Source organism: Moschus berezovskii, chromosome 3, assembly GCF_049115385.1.
Source record: "Moschus berezovskii isolate FMDL1 chromosome 3, NW_MosBer_1.0, whole genome shotgun sequence".
NCBI lineage: Eukaryota > Metazoa > Chordata > Mammalia > Artiodactyla > Moschidae > Moschus > Moschus berezovskii.
Genome location: NC_142462.1, coordinates 112,305,179 through 112,327,133, shown reverse-complemented (window position 1 = coordinate 112,327,133; position 21,955 = coordinate 112,305,179). Strand labels below are relative to the sequence as shown.

General features: G+C 44.6%; 1 protein-coding gene across 1 annotated transcript in view; it reads left to right on the top strand.

Moving 5' to 3' along the window:
• ATP6V0A4 (ATPase H+ transporting V0 subunit a4) overlaps positions 1 to 21,955 on the top strand; it is a 45,150-nt gene that overhangs the window by 5,014 nt on the left and 18,181 nt on the right. The window contains exons 5-14 of the mRNA XM_055420284.2: positions 3,131 to 3,256; positions 3,736 to 3,830; positions 5,013 to 5,139; positions 8,341 to 8,423; positions 9,303 to 9,396; positions 11,969 to 12,181; positions 12,961 to 13,111; positions 14,221 to 14,360; positions 16,405 to 16,562; positions 20,361 to 20,454. Coding sequence (XP_055276259.1) covers positions 3,131 to 3,256; positions 3,736 to 3,830; positions 5,013 to 5,139; positions 8,341 to 8,423; positions 9,303 to 9,396; positions 11,969 to 12,181; positions 12,961 to 13,111; positions 14,221 to 14,360; positions 16,405 to 16,562; positions 20,361 to 20,454 — 1,281 coding nt within the window. The remainder of the gene's footprint in view (positions 1 to 3,130; positions 3,257 to 3,735; positions 3,831 to 5,012; positions 5,140 to 8,340; positions 8,424 to 9,302; positions 9,397 to 11,968; positions 12,182 to 12,960; positions 13,112 to 14,220; positions 14,361 to 16,404; positions 16,563 to 20,360; positions 20,455 to 21,955) is intronic.

Genomic DNA, 21,955 nt, shown 5'->3' with positions numbered 1-21,955 from the left:
GTCCTTCCAATGAATATTCTTTAGGGTTCTTCAGTCCTTTAGGACTGACTGGTTGGATCTCCTTGCAGTTCAAGGGACTCTCAAAAGTCTTCTCTAGCACCACAGTTCAAAAGCATCAATTCTTTGGTGCTCAGCCTTCTTTTTGGTCCAGCTCTCATATCTGTACATGACTACTGGAAAAACCATAGCTTTTGACTGTATGGACCTTTGTTGGCAAAGTGATGTCTCTGCTTTTTAATATGCTGTCTAGGTTTGTCACAGCTTTCCTTCCAAGGAGCAGCATCTTTTAATTTATTGGCAGTAGTCACCATCCACACTGATTTTGGAGCCCAAGAAAAGAAAATAATTTACTGCTTCCACTTTTCCCCCCCTCTATTTGCCTTGAAGGGACCTTGCCTGATGGGACCAGGTGCCATGATCTTAATTTTTTGAATGTTGAATTTTGCAGCAGGTTCTTCACTCTCTTCCTCTTCACCCTCATCAGGAGGCTCCTTAGTTTCTCTTCACGTTCTGCCAGTAGTGTGGTATTATCTGCACATCTGAGGTTGTTGATACTTCTCTGGGCAATCTTGATTTCAGCTTGGGATTCATCCAGCCTGGCATTTCACATGTTGTTGAAAGGTGGGCAGATCCAAATCCTGGAAGGCTCTGTTGATCTTGGTTTAAAAAAAAAAGGACTTTCTATCCTCAAAAGAGAAAGGGCTCACTAAGAGAGGTGAGCAGGTATGGAAGAACTTCACTGATTGAGCTTTATCTCTGGCTGGGTTTTCTCATGTGACTTTTTGTTTTCTTTTAAGATAATTTAAAATTCTTGAAATTGGCGAAGCCACCAGTAGTATAAATCTAGATTCTCTAACAGCAACATGAGACTGGCAAGACTGACAACTCCGCTTGAATGTATTTTAGATCTTGTCATATTAAAATCTGGATATTTGAGGAGAAAGTTTTAATCCATACAAATAGGATTTCCATGAAATCATCTCCAGTTTCAGTCTGACCACTAGGTGTCTAATACCAGACTTGCAGCTCCACTCCTGCTGCCATCCCCCTCACCTTCCTAATTACCTATAGCTATTCTTGTGGACTATGAGCTGGCTTAATGGCTCATGTTTTCACCATAATCTTTTTATATATTCTTTTTCAGATTCTTTTGCCTTATAGGTTACTGTGTGCATGCCCAGTTGCTCAGTTGTGTCCGACTCTGTGACCCCATGGACTGTATCACTCTACCTTGTCACTTCCCTGCTTGAGAATGTTCATGGTGTCCTTGCCTGAGTCAGGTCCATCCTGGCCAGCAAAATCTGCTCTCCTTGGCCCTGTCCTACCTCTCAAGTCCTACAGGCTCCCTGGGCTGGTTCCTTGATTGTATACTCCTCTTACACATTGTTGAGGATCCCAAAGAGCTTTATTTATGAGGGTTATATTTATTGATATTTACTGCTGGAGAAGACTCTTGAGAGTCCCTTGGACTGCAAGGGGATCAAACTAGTCAATCCTAAGGGAAATCCACCCTGAATATTCACTGGAAGAACTGGTGCTGAAGCTCCAATACTTTGGCCACCTGATGTGAAGAGCTGACTCGTTGGAAAAGACCCTGATCCTGGGAAAGATTGAGGGCAGGAGGAGAAGGGGATGACTCAATGGACATGAGTTTGAGTGAGCTCCGGGAAATAGTGAAGGATAGGGAAGCCTGGTGTGCTGTAGTCCATGGGATTGCGAAGAGTTGAATACAACTGAGTGACTGAACAACAAAAACAACTGCATTAGGAACTAAAACTAATAAAAGTAAAATATTTATTAATTCATTAAAAATATCTCACTACATGTTAACATTTTAAATGAAAAATAATTGTATTTTCAAAGAAAAAACTTTAGTGAAGAGTGATGTTGTTAGCAAATTTATTATGTATGTTTGGCTTAATAGAAGACTGACTTCATGTGCTTTGAATCTGTTGTGATATGTTCTCATTGAATTTAGTCTTGAAAAATAGGTAGTTGGAAAAGGGAGGAGTGTTTTAATAGTCTTTTCAAATAATTGTGGGTATTCTTTGATATTACATTAAAATTCAACAAGCATGGGGACTTTTGCTTCTGTTAAACGGGTAACAAGTGTTTTTGTTTCCAAATTGACATAAGAGATGCAGGTTCAATCCCTGGGTTGGGAAGATCCCCTGGAAGAGGAAATGGCAACCCATTCCAGTGTTCTTGCTTGGAGAATCCCATGGACAGAGGAGCCTAGCGGGCTACAGTCCATGGGGTTGCAAAGAGCTGGACATGACTGAATGTTTGAGCACAAAATAACCAGTGTCAATTTGGAAACAAATATACTTGTTACCTGTTTAACAAAAGCAAAAATCCCCATGCTGATATGTGACTTGCCGGAATGGCTTGACTTCTCATGTAGCTCATTTTCCTTCCTCAGAGTGTTTTCTGGTCCTCCCCATTTGATAAGGGAACTCCTGAGAGTGAGTGACCATGGCTGTACTTGTTCAGTTGCTGAGTTATGCCTGACTCTTCTCAACCCCACGGACTGCAGCATGCCAGGGCCAGGCTTCCCTGTTCTTCACCATTTCCCAGAGTTTGCTCGAACTCATGTCCATTGAATTGGTGATGCCATCCAACCATTTCATCCTCTGTCATCCCCCTCTCCTCCTGCCTTCTATCTTTCCCAGTATCAGAGTCTTTTCCAATGAGTTGACTCTTAGCATCAGGTGGCTGAAGTACTGGAGCTTCAGCTTCAGCCTCAGTCCTTCCAGTGAATATTCAGGGTTGATTTTCTTTAGGATTGACTGGTTTGATCTCCTTGCAGACCAACGGACTCTCAAGAGCCTTCTCCAGCACCACAATTTGAAAGCATCAATTATTCGGTGCTCAGCCTTCTTTATGGTCCATCTCTTACATCCATACATGACTATTGAAAAAGCCGTAGCTTTGACTATACAGGTCTTTGTCAACAAAGTGATGTCTGTACTTTCACCTCTACAGTCTTGTTGAGTTTGACTGAACAGGCCTCTCAACTTCAAGCTACGTTGTGATGCTCTGCATACTTGATATTATTTGTTGTGGTTAATGTACAGTAAATGTCATAGTGCTTTCTGCCTGGCTTACTTTCTTTTTCCCTCCTGCAAAGACTGCTCTAGAAAAACTGGAAGGAGAGCTTCAGGAAGCCAATCAGAACTATCAGGCTTTGAAGAAAAACTTCCTAGAACTGACGGAATTCAAACATCTCCTCAAGAAAACCCAGGACTTCTTTGAGGTTGTAATTTGGGGACTGTGTATTCAAGAGTCCTTTTCTCTAGAACCTCAAATTTCTATTTTGACAACTGTTTGGTTTGGAATATGAGTAAATTGGGATGTTTCTGTTATCTGGCTGGGCTGTGGGTGACAAGGGTTAGGGTGGCATGTGGCGTTGGTTGAAATGAATGCAAAAATATTAAGGAGCTCACTAATAAAGTACATGGCCCAAATGGCCCAGAGAGAAATGGAAATCAGAGAAAAGCTCACCAATTAGTTTGAGCAGATTTGGGATTTTGGTAGGAAGAGACCTTGTTTTAAATACACAGTTCAATTTTTATTTGAAACAGAAAACTAGATTAGGTTTAAGCATCAGGTCTTCTGAATTCTATTTGTAGAAAATTGAGTAATTATATAAAAGCAGACAAAGTCATGCAATGTGGGTGCTTTTAAGATATTCTAAGTACATTTAAATGAAAATAGTGATTCTTTGACTTTCAGACAGAAGCCAACTTAGCAGATGATTTCTTTGTGGAAGACACTTCCGGTCTCCTGGAGTTAAGACCTACGCCTGCGTACATTAGTGGAAAGCTGGGGTCAGTGAAATTCCTGCTCTGAAAGTTATGTGTAGCTGGGTCCCTGGTCTGTATGCTCAGTGCCTGGCATGTGGTAGATTTCCCCGACTGTTTGAGTGAATGAATAAATGGACAAATAATGACGGACAAGAGGACTATTTCACAGGATTATAGGCCTCCACCCAGTAAAATACCCAAGTCTAACCTGACCTGGTTGGTGGAGTTGTAGGTAGTGTTACCTTTTTAATGGTGAGACTGACATTCTTGAGTCTGAAGAGTGCGATGTTTGTATTGTCTCCATGTGGGAAGGATGTAGTGATAATTTTTTAGGTGGAGTTTCTTGACTGTCCCTGCCTTTGGAACAGGGCTATGGGATACATGTTTTTTTGCCTTATCTCTAAACCACTGTTTTGATAATAGATTTGGAGTGTGAAGATTGAAGTGTAATTAGCAATGAGGTAGTTGGGCAGTCATGTCTTCCACAGGTAGAAGTAATAAAGTATGATAATACCCACCAAAATGTGTGATGATTCAAAATGGTAGGATTTCATTTACTGTTGAAGTAAAATTGAAAGTGAGTTTTGAAATTCTAGTTCTTTATTCAGCAGATACTTAGGGGCCTGCTATTGGAAGCACTAGACATTGAATTTGAAATGGAAAGGAAACTATGTACTGAAAATATTTGATCAGAAGGTAATACTGGGTAACACACATCTACAATAATGGGCCAATGAAAGTAACCATTTTAAAGTTAATGTGAAAAGTTTGAGTTAGAAACTTATCTAGCTACCTAGATGGTTGGATAAGTAGAGATGTATAGACATCAATACATACATTTCAGTCCTAGTACATTATTTGTATAAATGCATAGAGACCATTGTTGAGCAGATTGAATGAACACTTGCTTCTTTTAGCTACAATGATATAATGAATGTTCTGTCATATTGTTAATTGCAAATAAGTGAACATATAGTATTGGGATGATTAAGAACATGTGGACATGTCAAAGGGAACAGGAGGTCAGAGGGGAGTCGGGGTACATTGGGACTGGGATCCAGAGTGCTAAGCAGGGCCATGTCCTTCCCTCCTGCTCAGAGGGCAGTGGGTTTCTGCCTTCTGGCTGCTTATCTTCACATCCCATGGGCTCTTCTGCCTGTCTCCACTCCCTGTGCCTCAGTAACATCTCCTCTTCTGACTGCCCAGGTTCACAGCCGGTGTGGTCAACCGGGAGAGGATGGCTTCCTTTGAGAGGCTGCTATGGCGAATTTGCCGAGGAAACATCTACATAAAGTTCAGTGAGATGGACACAGTTCTGGAAGATCCCGTTACAGTGGGTATCTCAGGCTGCAGAAAACATTCTCTTAAGTTTCCTTTAGCCCCGCCAGAGGTGTTTGCCCTGCCAGGGGGTTTTGTTCTTTCAAATCCTGAGTCTTTAGCTCTATGAAGTTAATATCTATTTCCTTTTTTTCTCCTTTCTTTTCTTTTTTCTTCCTCGTCCCTCCTTTTTCAAAAATACTTCTGAAAGGTCAGTTTCAGGACTGCGTCTTGTTAGCACCTCATAAGTGGTCATTCCTCCAAATGACTTAACTGGACCAGTTCCTGGAAACTTGGCTGTACTGGTGCCGTATGGGTCGGCAGCTATGTCTTCATCACAAAGCACTGATAACTGACATAGGTCAGTGTGCTCCAAGCTGCAGGGTGCACTCAAGCAGAAGATGTTCAATGTGGATTCTGATACTGTGGGTCTATGGTGGTGCCCAGGAGCCCGCATTATTAACCAGCTTGTGGTTAGTTCCTGGTAGTCAACAGACATACATTTGGAATGAAGATTTTGAGGGTCTCCTTCATTGAGTGCCATGCATTACTGCCACTAATTTTGTAGGATTTGCTTCTTCCACCCATCTTGTTAGTATTTAAATCCACTTTTTAATTCCAAGAAGCTTGGTTTATTTCTAAAAAAAAAAAATCATAATCTAGTGTAAAAAATAAAGGCTAAGAAGTGCAAATTTAAGCTTTATTTCATGGAAAACAACTTCACAGTTAAATACGATTTAAAATTAAAAAGTTTGTTTTTTTAAAAAGCACAAAACTTCACCATTCTCATGTCTTTATTTTTATTTTTTCTTGTGCTCTTTTCCTGTAGTCCATAGCTATAGGCAGGTATGATTTAATATGGTTATAGTTGGAGAAGGAAATGGCAACCCACTCCTGTGTTCTTGCCTGGAGAATCCCAGGGACGGGGGAGCCTGGTGGGCTGCCGTCTATGGGGTCACACAGAGTCGGACACGACTGAAGTGACTTAGCAGCAGCAGCAGCAGCAGTTAAAAGATGGAAATCTTTTTTTTTTGCCTTCTGTTGATTTTAGATAATATAAATGCCCTCCTGTATTACAGTATGTCCTATAAATATTAATATTTTAAAATGTGACATTGAATCATTACTTTTCATAATCATGTTTTGACACTCTGTAGTCCTGGCGGTAAAGAAAGTATTTATAAAGTAAGATGACTTTAGCCTGATGACTTTGAAGGTCACTGAGCAGATGGTGTGTGGTCAGAATGGATTCCTGGGTCTGGTGAATCCAGAGACAAGAAGATCTAAGAGATTCAGCAAAGGACCATGGGTAGGAGTGGTGCTCCATGGGTGAGGGAACCTTTGGAAATAATGTAAAGCAGGAAGCTCCCTGAATCCTAAAATACCCCTTTCCTGCTCCCATGAGCAGCTATCAAAGAGACAGTTCATTTTGATATTATTTTCAGTTGGTGCCTAATGTTTCCATTGAGTTGATGTGACATTTACTATCTGTTTTTAGACACTTAATTTCCAATTTTTCTCCAGAATATAGACACTACGATAAGCATCTTCATGCATGTGAATTTTTGTTTACTTTTGAACTAGTTCCATGATATGAATTCAAGGAAACAGGATTGCTGGCTTAAAGGGTGTGGGCATTTTCATGACCCTTGATGTGTCCTGACAAGTAGCTTTTCAGTGGAGTCATACTGATTCCAAAGATACCTGAGACGTAAGTCATGTGTGATGAGTGTGTTGGATTTGTTATCACTTTTCCAACAGTGGGTTTCATCATTTTACCTTCACTCCCCACCCTAAACTAAATAAGAGTAAGAAAGTGCATTTCTTTCCCTGGTGGCTCAGAGGTTAAAGCATCTGCCTCCAATGCGGGAGACCCGGGTTTGATCCCTGGGTCGGGAAGATCCCCTGGAGAAGGAAACGGTAACCCACTCCAGTATTCTTGCCTGGAGAATCTCATGGACGGAGAAGCCTGGTAGGCTACAGTCCACGGGGTCGCAAAGAGTCAGACACGACTGAGCAACGGAACGGAACAGAAGGTTGAACATTTCCATACATGCTTGTGAAATACCCATTTTCCTTTTCTTATGAAATGTTAGACTTGGACTTTAAAAATGCATTTAATCGTTGTTCCTTTGGGCATACAGTGAGTATGTGAGTCAAACATTAGACCTGGCTCTTCATTGTCACTGTTCAGTTGCTCAGTCATCTCCGACTCTGAGACCCCATAAGCTGCCACACACCAGGCCTCCCTGTCCTTCACTATCTCCCGGAGTTTGCTCAGACTCAGATCTATTGAGTCAGTGATGCCATCTAACCATCATCCTCTGCTGCCTCCTTCTCATTTTGCTTTCCATATTTCCCAGCATCAGGGTCTTTTCCAATGAGTCAATTCTTCGCATCAGGTGGCCAAAGTATTGGAGCTTCAGCATCAGTCCTTCTAATGGATATTCAGGGTTGATTTCCCTTAGGATTGACTGATTTGGTTTTCTTCTTGTCCAAGGGACCCTTAGAGTCTTCTCCAGCACCACAGTTCAAAAGCATCAATTCTTCGGTGCTCAGTCTTCTTTCTGGTCCAACTCTCACATCCATACATGACTGCTGGCTCTGTCTTTGTTAAATGTCAAATACCATTCATCCCTGAAGTATCAGTTCAGTTCAGTTCAATTCAGTCGCTCAGTCGTGTCTGACTCTCCGTGACCCCATGAATCACAGCACGCCAGGCCTCCCTGTCCATCACCAACTCCCGGAGTTCACTCAAACTCATGTCCACAGAGTTGGTGATGCCATCCAGCCATCTCATTCTCTGTCGTCCCCTTCTCCTCCCGCCCCCAACCTTTCCCATCATCAGAGTCTTTTCCAGTGAGTAGATGTTGTTTATTAGTTAACTCTGGTGAGCTAGGTCAGCTACTTTTACTTTAAGCCTCGCATATCCTGGTTCCTTCTCTTCTGCATGTTTTCTTGTTTATTAACACATCTCTTAGGCTCAGAGCTGAATACAAGGTTCAGCTGTGATCCCTCTGGTGTAGCAGACAGCGATGTTGTCCCTCTGAAGCTGCATCAGCCTGCTTGAGGGCCCCACCCAGCCTTCCTCCGTGGCCTTGCCCTCAATCATAATATTACGAACTTGAATCAACTGGGAGAAGTTGAAGTTTTCCAATTTTAAATTTAGAAAAAAATAAATTCTAAACACATACATTTTACTGTTCTGATTTTCCAGAGAGAAGAAATTAAAAAGAATATATTCATCATATTTTATCAAGGAGAACAGCTCAGAGAGAAAATCAAGAAGGTCTGTGATGGGTAAGCAGCTATTAAAGGTTCTTTTTATCAGCTATTTGGGTCAGGATTAGTTCAGGGTCTGTGCAATAAAAAATTAACTTTCCTGGTGGCTCAGGGGTAGTGAATTCTCTTGCCAATGCAGGAGGCATGGGTTCAATTCCTGGATGGGGAAGATCCCCTGGAGAAGGGAATGGCAACCCTCTCTGGTATTCTTGTCTGGGAATTCCTACGGACAGAGAAACCTGGTATGCCATAGTCCATGGGGGCGCAGAGAGTTGGATACAACTTAGCAACTGAACAGCAACAAGGCTTGAGTAGGGCTTCTTTGAGGTTGCTTAAGGTTTTAGAATAACTTTCCCATGTTTGATAATAGTGCCAAAAAGGGAACGGCCTTTTAGTAACTGTGGGACTAGAAACAGATCTTGATGAATAAAATTTAAAAAGTTGAAAAAGACGTTTCAGTTGATTCCTTCTCACTCCTTTATCAACTGCTAAAGAACAAGCAAACTGCATGCTTAGTTGTTTCTGAGGTCACTGAATCATCTTATGTGCAGCCCCTTAGAAGCAGAAATTCAGTAGAGAAAAGACACCAACATAGTAAGTTCTGGGGGGAAGAAGAGACTAGTCAAGCTTGCAGTCGTTTTTATATACCAGCTGGTGGGTTTTGTGGTTTGAGTGGAGCCCATTCATATAATAGAACCACAGGTTTAATTCAGATGGTGTGAGCCATGTGTTGGGAACCATAGGCCGAGATCCATTGTCTGGCTGCTCACTGGATGGTTACTGTGGGGGAAGGTGGTCATCTAACCAAAGTGAACAAGGGATGGGTTAGTAGAAAAGGATGTGCCTCTGCTTCTTGGCAATTACCCATGTGTGTCCGGTGGAATGTTTGAAACACAGGTTTCGAGCCACCGTATACCCCTGCCCAGAGCTGGTGTCGGAGCGCAAAGAGATGCTGCAGGGCGTCAACATGAGGCTGGAAGATTTATTCACCGTGAGTGAGGCGTTCAGGCCTGTGACATGAACACCTGCCATTTCCTATGAGTCCTGTCTCCCAGGGCCCTTACTCCAAGGTTGGCTGGAATGTCTGCTATGCTCGTCTCACTGTTGCTGCAGAAGGCTTCATAATTAGGAGACGGATGGCATTCACTAAGCTCATGATGATTCTGCTTGTCAGGGATGCTTTGCCGGGGCTTAGAGTTAACCACGGCCCTGGTCAGCCTTCAGGCTGATAAAAGGAAACTTTTATTGCCAGACTGGCCTAGGCTGCCTCCATGATATAACTCACTAGCCAATGAAGGCAAACAGCCAGTCTTGCTGATTTTTTCCTCCATGGACTTGCCCAGTTGTGTGAGCCAAGCAATTAATTCTGTCAAGGCAGTGAGTCAAGTTTCACATATGAACATGCCCCCAGTTCATATCCTCTTACTGAATCAGTCGTCACCTAGGATGGCTCTCAAAACATAGGACTTTTCTTCAATAATAGTAATAAGCTTTGTGAGTAATCCCTGAAAGCTGCTGGCCTGTATCAAATGGTGTATTCCAGATCAGTCCTGTCCAGTAGGTGGTGGTGGAAATGTTATATAACATGTGAGTCCAGTGTCATAGTCATGAGCCACACGTCACCCCTGAGCATTTGAAATGTGGCTGGTGCACCTGGGGGAGTGGATTTTTATTTGTATTTAATGTGGCTGCTGTATGGTCAGCACAAATCTAGGTCCTCAATGAGTATCTTTAGAAATTAGATGTGTGTGTGTTCATCTTCCCAGAAAAAGCAGTGTTTGATTCTCTAATCTTCTTTCTTCCCTCTTTGTCACTTGTCAGGGAGACTCTTTCCTTGAAGCAATTACCCTTGAAGTCTTTTCCCCTGAATACTTTGCCGGGTTTTATGAAAACCGCATGAGGAGGGACTTCCCTGCTGGCTCAGGGGTTGGGACTCTGTGCTTCCTCTGCAGGGAACTCGGGTTCGATCCCTGGTTAGGGAACGAGATCCTGCATGCCATGTGGCACAGCTAAAACAAAACAAAAGTCTCATGAGGAGGATGAAAGTTAGGTTAGACTTACACTTAGGTTTCAGATGTCTTGGGGTAGCCCAGTGTAATGGTTACTGAAAGGGTTACTGGGTTGTATCATCAGAACAAAAACTGGCTCCATTTAAATAAATCCTAGTGGGCCAGATCACCTTCATTCCTTCATTCATTAATTCGCTTGTCATTTATTGGAGAGGTTTGGTATGTAAGGCATTTCGATAGATGTATTAGTTTCCTTTGGCTGATGGAACAAATTACTGCAAACTGGGTGGCTTAAAATAACGAAATTTATTCTCTCACAGTTCTGTGGTGAGAAGTCTGAAATCAAGGTGTCAGCAGAGCCAGGCTTCCTCTGAAGGCACGAGGAAAGGATCCTTGCTTGCCTGTCCTGCTATAGTTTACATGTTTGTATCACCCCAAAATTTGAATGTTAAAAACCTAATGCCTGGGACTTCCCTGGTGGTCCAGTGGTTAAGAATCTGCCTGCCAATGCAGGGGACATGGGTTGAATCCCTGGTCCAGGAACTGAGATACCACATGCTGGGGGCAACCAAGCCCATGCACCACAACTACTGAGCCAGTGCACCCTACAGCCCGTGCTCCCTACAGCCTGTGCTCCCTGACAAGAGTAGCCCCTGCTTGCCACAGTAGAGAAAACCCGAGTGCAGCAATAAAAAGCCTGTGTGCTACAACAAAGGCCCAGTGCAGGGAAAAAAAAAAAAAAAAAAGCCAACAAAACGCCATAAAAACCTAATGACCCGGATGATGGTATTGGGAGATGGGGCCTTTGGGAGGTGATTAGTTCATGAGATTGGGGTTCTCCTGTATGGGATTAATGTCCTTTTAAAAAGACCCTAGAGAGCTGGCTTGCCCCTTCTACCATGTTGGGTTAGAATTTGAAGCCTGCAGCTGAGGCAAGGACCTTCAACCATGCTAATCTCAGACTTCCACCTTCCAGACCTGGGAAAACTTTCTGTCACAAAGCACCAGTCTATGATATTTTATCATAGCCGCTCGAGTGGACTAAGGCATCTTCCCGGCCGCTGGTGGCTGTCAGCCATCCTTGCTGGTCCTTGCTTTGTTGATGTGTCACTCCAGTCTCTGCCCCCATCACACACATCTTCCCTGTGGGCCTCAGTGTCCAAATTTCTTATAAAAACACTGGTCATACTGGAATAGTGCCCACCCTATTCCAGCATTATCTCATTTTAAGCTGATCACATCTGCAAGACCATATTTCCAAGTAAGATCATGTTCCCAGCTCCAGTCTTAGGACTTCAGCATGTTTTTTTGGGGGGACACCATTCAACCCATCACAATAATACTATAAGGAGTTTAGAAGAAAAGGAAAATACAGTCCTGGCCTCAGGGCTTTAACCTCTAGTTCGGGAGTTCAAGGCCAGGTGAGAACTGCGAGGCAGAGGAGCGGCCCAGAGCCAAGGACGCCTCCAGGTCTGGCTATCCTGCATTTTTGCCATGTTATCTGGCATCTCCCTGAGTGTCCTTTGTTTTGCTGGGTATTGTTTTTTTGGCCAGGTGTTAACACAGACAGAGTCTCACCGTCAGAGCCTCTTGCAAGAAGCAGCTGCCAACTGGCACTCCTGGGTCATCAAAGTGCAGAAGATGAAGGCCATTTACCACATCCTGAACATGTGCAACATTGACGTCACCCAGCAGTGTGTCATCGCTGAGATCTGGTTCCCGGTGGCAGACACTGTGCGCATCAGGAGGGCGCTGGAGCAAGGCGTGGTGTGTGGGAGAGGGGACAGAGGGCGGGGAGGGTCACGAACAGTTGAGTGGGCCCTCTGCCAGGTGTTCAGATTGCTAGCCTCCTAGGTCACATGACCCTTACCTGGTAGGATTTTCTCTATCTTTGCGTCTTCGGTCCTTACCCAGTGTGTGGGCATGTGTCAGAAATGCCTATTCTTCTCACTGCCTTACCCACAGGCAACATTTCTTTGATCTTAGCAAGAGTGTACTGGGCACTGATGTGCTGTCACTCTGCTAGCTTTGTCGGGCTTGAAAGACAGACAACCAGACACCTGCAACAATAGCCAGAACACAGGGAGTGGATGGCTCCCCATGCCTGCCGCTGTGCTGAGCACTCACGCACCTTATGTAACTCTCACTGTGCTCCTGAGTCCTCTCTCTGCCCGGGGGGCCTGTCTCATCACCTATTCGCCCCACTGAAATTTGGGAGAGGGTCAAGGCCATTAGGAATGCAGGAACAAAATTTGAAAAGTGAATAAACTCTTGAGAGAGTAAGTAGAAAGGAAGAGTAGAGGGCTCAGAACTGTGCATAACATTTGCAGAAGCTTGAGGATGGAGATTGCCAGAGAATCAGGAGGAACTCTACTCTCCTTTAAGATAAATTACATAAGTACTAACTTCAGATGAAATCATGAGTCTCAGGTCAAGAGATTGTCCCAAGTTCACTGAGTAAGTGACAGGAGTTGGACTGTGATCCCTGTGCTTACACCTAGCCGATGGCTTTCTTCCTAACATCTTCTTATATGTTCTTTTTGCAGGAACTAAGTGGCTCCTCTATGGTCCCTATCTTAACAGCAGTGCAGTCTAAAACAGCTCCTCCCACGTTTAACAGGACAAATAAATTCACAGCTGGCTTCCAGAATATTGTAGATGCGTATGGCATAGGCAGTTACCGGGAGATGAACCCAGGTAAAGGAATCTGATGTGTTTCTCAATCAGGCAGCTTGAAAAGGAAAATTGGATAAGATTTACCCCAGTTGTGGCCTTGGCAGTTCATTGCTTTGGACTGTGACATTCCTAAAATCTTACTTGGTTTTCCAGTGCCTCTAATTGTCTTTTAAAATGGTGATTAGCGAGATTTGCTCCTTGGCAGGATTTTACCTATTCTCAGGCAGACAAATTCAGTTTTCATTTTCATACTGATTCAATGAGGGTCATCTTAGCCATCTTTACAGTCACATAGTGTTGTGTGGGAGAGATGGCAGTGGGCACAGATAGGACTTTTAGTCAGAAGACTGGATTCTCAGTGATACTGTATCACTGAGTCTGATTTGTAAAGTAAGAGGGTAGACCAGATGTCCTTTAGCCAGGCAGTTCATGGTGCTGCTGTTCTCCAGCCTGAGTTTGAATCTAACTTGTGACCTGTATTGCAGGGTCCTGTGAGTAACTGCTGGAGGTGCGTGGTGCATGTGAATGGTTGAAAAACAAACAAAATGTGGTAGTGGACAGGGTATAGAAAGCACTTAGAGGAAACTGGTTTCAAATCCCATTAAACTTTGTGATCTTGGGGAAAGTCACTTTTGTTGGTGTTGTTCAGTTGTTAAATCATGTCCGACTCTTTGTGACCTCATGGACTGCAGCATACCAGGCCTCCCTGTCCTCCACTATTTCCTGGAGTTTGCTCAAACTCCTGTCCATTGAGTTGGTGATGCCATCCAACCATCTCATCCCCTGTTGCCCCTTCTCCTCCTGCCCTCAATATTTTCCAGCATCAGAGTCTTTTCCAATGAGTCGACTCTTCACATCAGGTGGCCAAAGTATTGGAGCTTCAGAAGGTCACTTAGCTGCTCCAAAACTCAGCTCATCTGTAAAGTGGGGAGTAATAATACTCACACCTACTGAGGAGTTAATGTATGTGAGGGCTAAGTGAGTGTCAGGGGTGGGGATGGTAAGGGAAGACAGGGTCAGAAGGACACAAGGGACCAGCTTTTATGTCATGGAGCCTGGTAGGGAAATCTTTGATGTGGGGCTGAAAGAATGTTGGGAGGACTCAGGCCATTGTGGTCTCACCTCTGCAGCTCCCTACACCATCATCACTTTCCCCTTCCTGTTCGCGGTGATGTTTGGAGACTGTGGTCATGGAACTGTGATGTTCCTGGCAGCCCTTTGGATGGTCCTTAATGAGAAACACTTGCTCGCTCAAAAGTCGACCAATGAGGTGGGTGCCCATCAACTGTCTCACCTGTTTTCTTGGCGGTTATAAGTAGAACATGAAAAATGTGTCTATTGTTTTCACCATGGAAATAACATGTTGTTTTGAAAAGTAAGGGAAAGATGGAAAGTTAAAAAAAGGGACCAGAATTCAGCATAAAAATTCCTGGCCAAAGGTAAATCCTTTGGATGGTTTGGTATAGTACCATCTTTGTTTATTGTATATTTTTCAAGAAAGTATTGATCTTTTCCTTTACTTTTTTTCCAATGTTGATTTTTTCCTCCGTTTGATTAGAAAAGCAATATATGTTTCTTGTAAAAATTGGGAAAATCCAATAATCTAACTACCTAGGGAAAATTACAATTAATGCTTTTTTCTGTGCTTATACACAAGTACATAATTTTCTAAAACTGAGATGAAATAGTCCATGTTATTTTGTAGCTTCCTTTTTTTTCACTCAAAATATCACAACTATTTTTTCACGGCAGAGCCCTTCTACAATCAGCCCATTCTCAGTGTCCTTATGTAACACTGAGAAATCCTGAATATTATGTCTTCACATCAGTTCACACTTGAAATTTCCACATTTTCCATGAAGTCCCTTCACAGTATTGTGAAGATTGAGACAACTCAAGTCTGCATTGTTTCAACTTAATCAATTTAGTTCAGTCATGTCTGACTCTTTGTGACCCCATGGACTGCAGCACGCTAGGCTTCCCTGTCCTTCACCAACTCCCAGAACTTGCTCAAACTCATGTCCATCGAGTCAGTGATGCCATCCAACCATCTCATTCTCTGTCATCCCCTTCTCCTCCTGCCATCAATCTTTCTCAGCATCAGGGTCTTTTCCAATGAGTCAGTTCTTTGCATCAGGTGGCCAAAGTATTGGAGCTTCAGCTTTAGCATCAGTCCCAGTGAATATTCAGGACTGATTTCCTTTAGGATGGACTGGTTGGATCTCCTTGCAGTCCAAGGGACTCTCAAGAGTCTTCTCCAGCACCACAGTTCAAAAGCTTCAATTCTTCAGTGCTCAGCTTTCTTTATGGTTAATCAGTTCACTAACTTTGTGTCCATTATAGTACATTTTATAAACTGGATGCATACCTTTTAACTCTATCCTGAATTTTAAGAATACCTGCCATCTTTAATACTAGTTGACTTAAGTCATGCTAGTTCAATGATGTCATAGCTAGTCAGTCATAAACAGGGTTAGTGGGAGAATCAACCTATGTCCAACAGTGTTTTCCATGACAAGCATCTTAACAGATATGCTTACCTATAATTAATACTTAAAGTCTCATACTTAAGCAGTTTTGAGAATGACTGATATATATCAACCAGTCTTAGAGAAAGGGCTTCCCTTTTCTTAGTGGATGTGCTTAGAGACTCAGTGTTATCAGTCAAAGTGAAGTGTTAGTCCATAGTCATGTCTGACTCTGCAACCCCATGGACTATAGCTCGCCAGGCTCCTCTGTCCATGGGATCCTCTAGGCAAGAATACTGGAGTGGGTTCCCATTCCCTTTTCCAGGGGATCTTCCTGACTCAGGGATCGAAGGGAGGTCTCCTGTACTGCGAGCAGCTTCTTTATTGTCTGAGCCACCAGAGAAGCCCCCTCGATATCACAGGTGTGGATTTGACTTGCCATACAATTTAGCAGCGTGAGTGGCAGCTCTGTTCTTGTCTCCTGGAAGGAGTAAGGCAGCAGTTGCTCATTTTCAAGTGCATCCTTTACAGCTGACACTTTTCTTCAGTTACATTTTCTAACCAAGGCTGAATTAAAGGCTGTAAGACAATGTGGTTTGTTTCTGCGATAACTGCCATTTCAGGACTTTTCTGGATCAGCTGTAGAAGCTCAGGAAGATCAGGGAGGGTGTGCTCTTTCTGTTTGGATCACTTTGACACCGGCCTGGTGGCCAACATGGCCCCTGTATGTAGGATGCCGTGTCTTGGCTGCAGCTGTCCAGTGGTGCTGGGGGCCTCCTATAAAACACGTCCCTGGGGTCTGGTGCAAAGCCCACTGATGGTTGTCCTCTATCTTTCTGGGGCCAGATATGGAACACCTTCTTCCATGGGCGCTACCTCATCCTCCTCATGGGCATCTTCTCCATCTACACGGGCTTGATCTACAACGACTGCTTCTCCAAGTCTTTGAACATCTTCGGCTCTTCCTGGAGTGTCCAACCCATGTTCAGAAATGGCACATGGAGGTAAGTTGGGACAGAGGTGGATCACTCACCGGTCATCCAGGTGGACTCACTGATCGTTCTCATGCCGGGGGCTTCTGTGCCTGGTTCTGCTCAGAGGTGCGCCCACCCATTGAACAAGTACTTCAGTGTTATCTATTGAGTGTGAGACCTTGCTCCTCAGTTAACTTCCTCAGTTGACTGTGCTGGTCACTGTAATGCATGGGAAGTTTTTTTCCAAACTTCAGCTGAATTAAGTAGGTATCCTGGAGTGCATCCCACTCCCAGGCACTGTTGTGAAAACAAGGGCGGATCAGGTATAAACTGGGCATCAGAGTAGCAGTCGTGGAAGCAAGAACACTTTGGGAGAAGAAGGTGGCATTGACACTTTCTTGCTTGGCCTGGAATCGGAAAGAGAGTGAAATTATGCATGCACACACTTAGGAGGCTTTGCTTGAGGAGAGGCTGATGCTAGTGTTGAGCTGTATAAATGATTAGTTTCCAGTGTTCAAAGCCCCAGGCTTAGCAGAAGGGTGTTATCTTTGACTGCTCAGAGTGGCTTGATTGGTTAAAGGCAAAGGAAGAGATGTTGCACTGCTAGTTCCCTGTATTTGCCTTGTGGGTGACAGGGTGAGGGAGGCAGGGGATATTGTGGGCTGGCTGGCGGGGAGAAGTCTTGGCTTTAGGAAAGAGAGACCTACATTCCCTCACCCGAAGCACACTTCCCGCAGGCACCCCTGGTTATTGTGACACACGGTCATCAGAATGGAAACCGCACTTCAGGAATGGAGATTTGGGGAAAGGGAGAAAGATTTTCCAATTTGAGGAGTGTGTCAGTGTGATGAATTGAGGGAGGAGGGCAGTGGAGGAGAGGGAGCTTCGAGGGAAACCCATGGCGATGTTGAGTGCTCTGTGATCTTTGGGGGACCTGGGGCTGCTGGCATCACAAGAGAACCAGGGAGCTTCCAGGTTACTTTATTGTTGTTGTTCTAGTAGCTCAGTCATGTCCGACTCTTGCGGCCACGTGGACTGTAGCCCGCCAGGCTCCTCTGTGCCTGGGACTCTCCAGGCAAGAATACTGGAGTGGGTTGCCATTTCCTTCTCCAGGGGATCTTCCTGACCCAGGGATTGAACCTGCGTCTCCTGCATTGACAGGCAGGTCTTTACCACTGAGCCACCAGGGAATAGGGGCTACATACCGAGGCTGAAAAGCCTCAGGTGATGTTCCTCACGTCTGCCCCACAGATGCTTCCAGTCAGTTTCAGGTTTCTCTGTCTTGCCCCGGAGCATCCGGGGGAAGTGTGACAGGAGAGCACGCGAGAAAGGAGAGACAGATGCCTGACCGGATGCACGGTCCTTCTCCGTGTTTTCTCTCTCAAGCACAGTAGGACTTCCTATTGAAGGCATGTCAAGGGTCTTACCTGCTTGCCAAATCTGCACTGCACATTGTAAGTGGGGAGAGAGAAAACACCATCCATCTCATCCCAGGATTTCTTAGGAAAGATTTAACACAGGGTTCCTTTTGACGTGGAGCATCCCAAGTGCATGTGAGGGCTTGGTGCTGACTGAAGGGGGGCTCAGAGGGGCTATAGTAGTGCAGGGGGGTGTGTCACTGAGGCACCATGAATCTCCCTTTAGTCCCTCTGCTGGGTCCAAGTGCCCTGTAGTAGAGGACAGGAATGTTAATAAATAAATAAAAATGAAGAGGAAAACATTTTGCAGGATTCCAATTACAGATGGCCATATCTATGGTTTTTTTTTTTTCTTTGCAATTAGTATCCTGAAGAGATGCCTCGAAGAACAAAACTTTCATCCATTTGAAGACAGCTTGCTTAGTGCTGCTCTTCAGGTTTGCACTCATAAGCATAGTGATAGACTCAGAAATGTGTTAAATTGGCAAAACTTTATCAAACCATGCACACAAATTTTCATTTGCCCTGGAGTGTGCCTAGGAAAGGTCTGAGTCTGATGGTTGGCTGTCACTCTGCAAATGTGGGTCAGAATATTGTTCTTTTGTGTGCGGGAAGGTGACCTCTGACCCCAATTCCAGGCTTTTGAGGCCATGCCCAGACTGACGCCCCAGGCTGGGTCCCACGCCCACACATGGATGGTGTGAAGCAGACGTGCTCCAGCAGGGAGGCGAAGGGAAGCCACGGCATCCATCAGAGTGGCAGAGGACCCAGCGGAGGGTTTTAGTCACTGGCTGCAGGCTAAGTCTTGGGCCTGCTCACCCTGACAGTGGGCTAGAGACCCTGTCACAACCTCCTTCCCTGGGGACCGTGCGCCACTCTCAGTAAGAGGCTATTAGAAGGGCTTCGAGGATTTGGCCTCAGGGAGGATAAGGGGAAGGTTAGCTCATTTTTGTGGTTTGGACAGCATCCTTATCTTGAAATGTCCATGTTTTGAGATTAGATATGATTGTGGAATGGTCTTGTTTTTGTCTTGATCCACCATGGTCACCCTGTGGTCTTATCTGTGAAATTGCTTATGTTCAAAGGCAGATACTATGGCTTGGCTGTGGGCACCAGGCCAATTTCCTCTTTTTATTTTGTCACACAAACACATCTCTGATAGTGAAATCCAAGCCTTTGCGCTCAGGCATGCCTTTTGGACAGGGGTCTGGGTCTGGGATGGCCAGGCAGGCCCAGCTGCTTCCACCGTCACTGGGGGCCTGGTCAGTGTAGTCAGGCTCCCTGAACTCCCCCACTGGGCTACAAATACCACCACCACACTAGCTGCCGGAGGGAGGGAATGTATTTCTAGGCAGCCTAAGTTACCAACGTTCTGTTCTTCATCCTTTCAACTACTCAGTCTTGGGTCCCTCCATAGACATGTGCTCTTAAAAAAAAAAAATTAAGCCCTAATGTTCTTAACCCCATCAGGTTTGCACAGACAGTAAGAAGTTCCCACTCATTGACATCTGTACTTCTGAGGGAGAAAAGGACACAGGTTTAAAGGCAGTCGATAGACCATAACTTTCAGGGGCTGAGATTCCCAGAGGTCAGGGGCCACGTGTGAAAGCCAGTTCAGTCCTCTGGGATCAGCTCCTGTGCCCCCAGGGGAGATTTCCCAGGCTGGTCCCAAGGCTGGATTTTATTTCTTCTATACTTTCCTGGTTGCTGGAAGAACCTGCCTGCCAATGCAGGAGACACTGCAGACATGGGTTCAATCCCTGGGTCAGGAAGATCCTCTGGAAAAGGAAATGGCAACTCGCTGTAGCATTCTTGCCTGGGAAATCCCATGGACAGAGGAGCCTGGTGGGCTACAGGCCACGGGGTCGCAGAGTCAGACACGACTGAACGTGCATGTCCGTATGTTCCTGTCACCCCTTCCCCCTGCCTCTTTGTTGATGTAGGATAGTTTTTTCTTTACCTCATCAGGCTGAGAGCCCTTGGGAAACTCAGACTGTGACCTCCTTGGGAGCCAGCGGGTAATTTCTGTAGCTTGGCACATGGTGGTTATTCAGTGAGTAAACGTCACTCAGCCTCTCTGCGACCTCATGGATTGTAGCTGCCAGGCTTCTCTGTTCATGGGATTTGCTAGGGAAGAATACTGGAGTGGGTTGCCATTTCCTCCTTCAGGGAATCTTCCCAACCCAAGGATCAGAACCCTGGCCTCATAGCATTGCAGGCAGAGTCTTTACTCCCTGATTCACCAGGGAAACATGGTTATTTGTTAATTGAATGAGCCAATTGGTGAGTCACACCAACAGTTAGGTTTTGATTGGCCGCTTGCAAGTGGATGCCTGATGTTCCTGTAGTATTTTTCCTACCTCTAGTTGATCATTGGTTCTGTTTTTATTTTTCCTTTTGCTCTCAACAGTATGCAGGTATTGAAAACGAATCCACTGTTGCAGCTGGACCCAGCTGTTCCGGGAGTGTACTCTGGAAATCCATACCCGTTTGGAATTGATCCGGTAATAATGTCTTCTGAAGTTAAATATTTATTATGTAAAATGTCTTGCTGAGGAGATTTCTTCCCCTCCTCTGTGTGGAGGGGAAGAAAGTGCTAGAACCTATGAAATCCACAAACATGCGTTGAGATAGAAGAGCAGGTCTTGAAGGAGTTTGTGACACACTGCCCCAGATTCGAGTACACGTCCTACCTGTACCCTGTGTCCAGACACTGGGTCATTTTCTCTGCAGTTTCCCAAACATCTGCCTCTTTCTTCTCAATCATACCCTCGGTGGTTAACAATTGCTTCTTTAAAAGGCCCTTGGTTGCCTGGAAAATATGCTTATTAGATAAGCAATTTAGCATCCTAGCCAGGTTCCCAACTTTGACATTTTCTTCCAATGATTAACATCTTAACTTTTTCCTAGAGAAGTATGGATTTGCTTTTATATTTGCTTTATTTTACTGCATAGAAATAGAGTTAAAAAATGTGTTAACTCTAATTGGTTTGTTATATCTACCTCAGTTGGATTTGAGCCAAACAAAGGTGTTCCTTTGCCCAAAGTTCAGGTGGAAAGCGATTTCGAGAAGTCACATGCGCCTGTTAGTGCGAAGCCACTGGTACCGTGGCCTTAGCACATATCACCACCAGATGGCAGGCTTGTGCTCCAAATGAGCACAAGCATCTGGACCTGAACTTGGCAGATACGGTTCATAAACGTTTCCTCTATGCTCTTTTTGTTGGAAGGGAACCTGAGACCACAGTTGTACTTGCTGACAGTTGAGAGGAATAATGTTGCTGTTGTTCAGTCACTAAGTCCTGTCTGACTCTTTGCAACCCCATGCACTGCAGCCTGCCAGGCTTCCCTGTCCTTCACTGTCTCCTGGAGTTTGCTCAAACTCCTATCCATTGAGTTGGTCATGCCATCCACCCATCTCATCCTCTGCCGCCCCCTTCTCCTTCTGTTCTCAATCTTTCTCAGCATTAGGGTTTTTCCAGTGAGTCGGCTCTTGGCATCAGGTGGCCAAAGGACTGGAGCTTCAGCTTTAGCATCAGTCCTTCCAATGAATATTCAGGGTTGATTTCCTTTAGGATTGACTGGTTTGATCTTCTTGAAGCCCAAGAGACTCGCAAGAGTCTTCTCCAACACCATAGTTTGAAAGCGTCAATTCTTTGATGTTCATCCTTCTTTATGGTGCAATTTTCACATCCATACATGACTACTGGAGAAACCATAGCTTTGACTATACAGACTTTTGCTGGCAAAGTGATGTCTGCTTTTTAATATGCTAAGTTTGTCACAGCTTTCCTTCCAATAACAAGTGTCTTCTAATTGAGGGATAATACTGGCACTAAAATTGGTTCTCTGGTTTCTCCTCTCTTGGGGTTCACCCTCTCTTCAGTTTTGAGTCCTTCCACTTTCTACCTGCCTCCCCTCTCTTATAAAAACAGCGAGCATCACCCAGGATTGGTTTTCACTTGGCCAGAAGAGTCTGGTGCATATAGAATAAATGCCCCATTT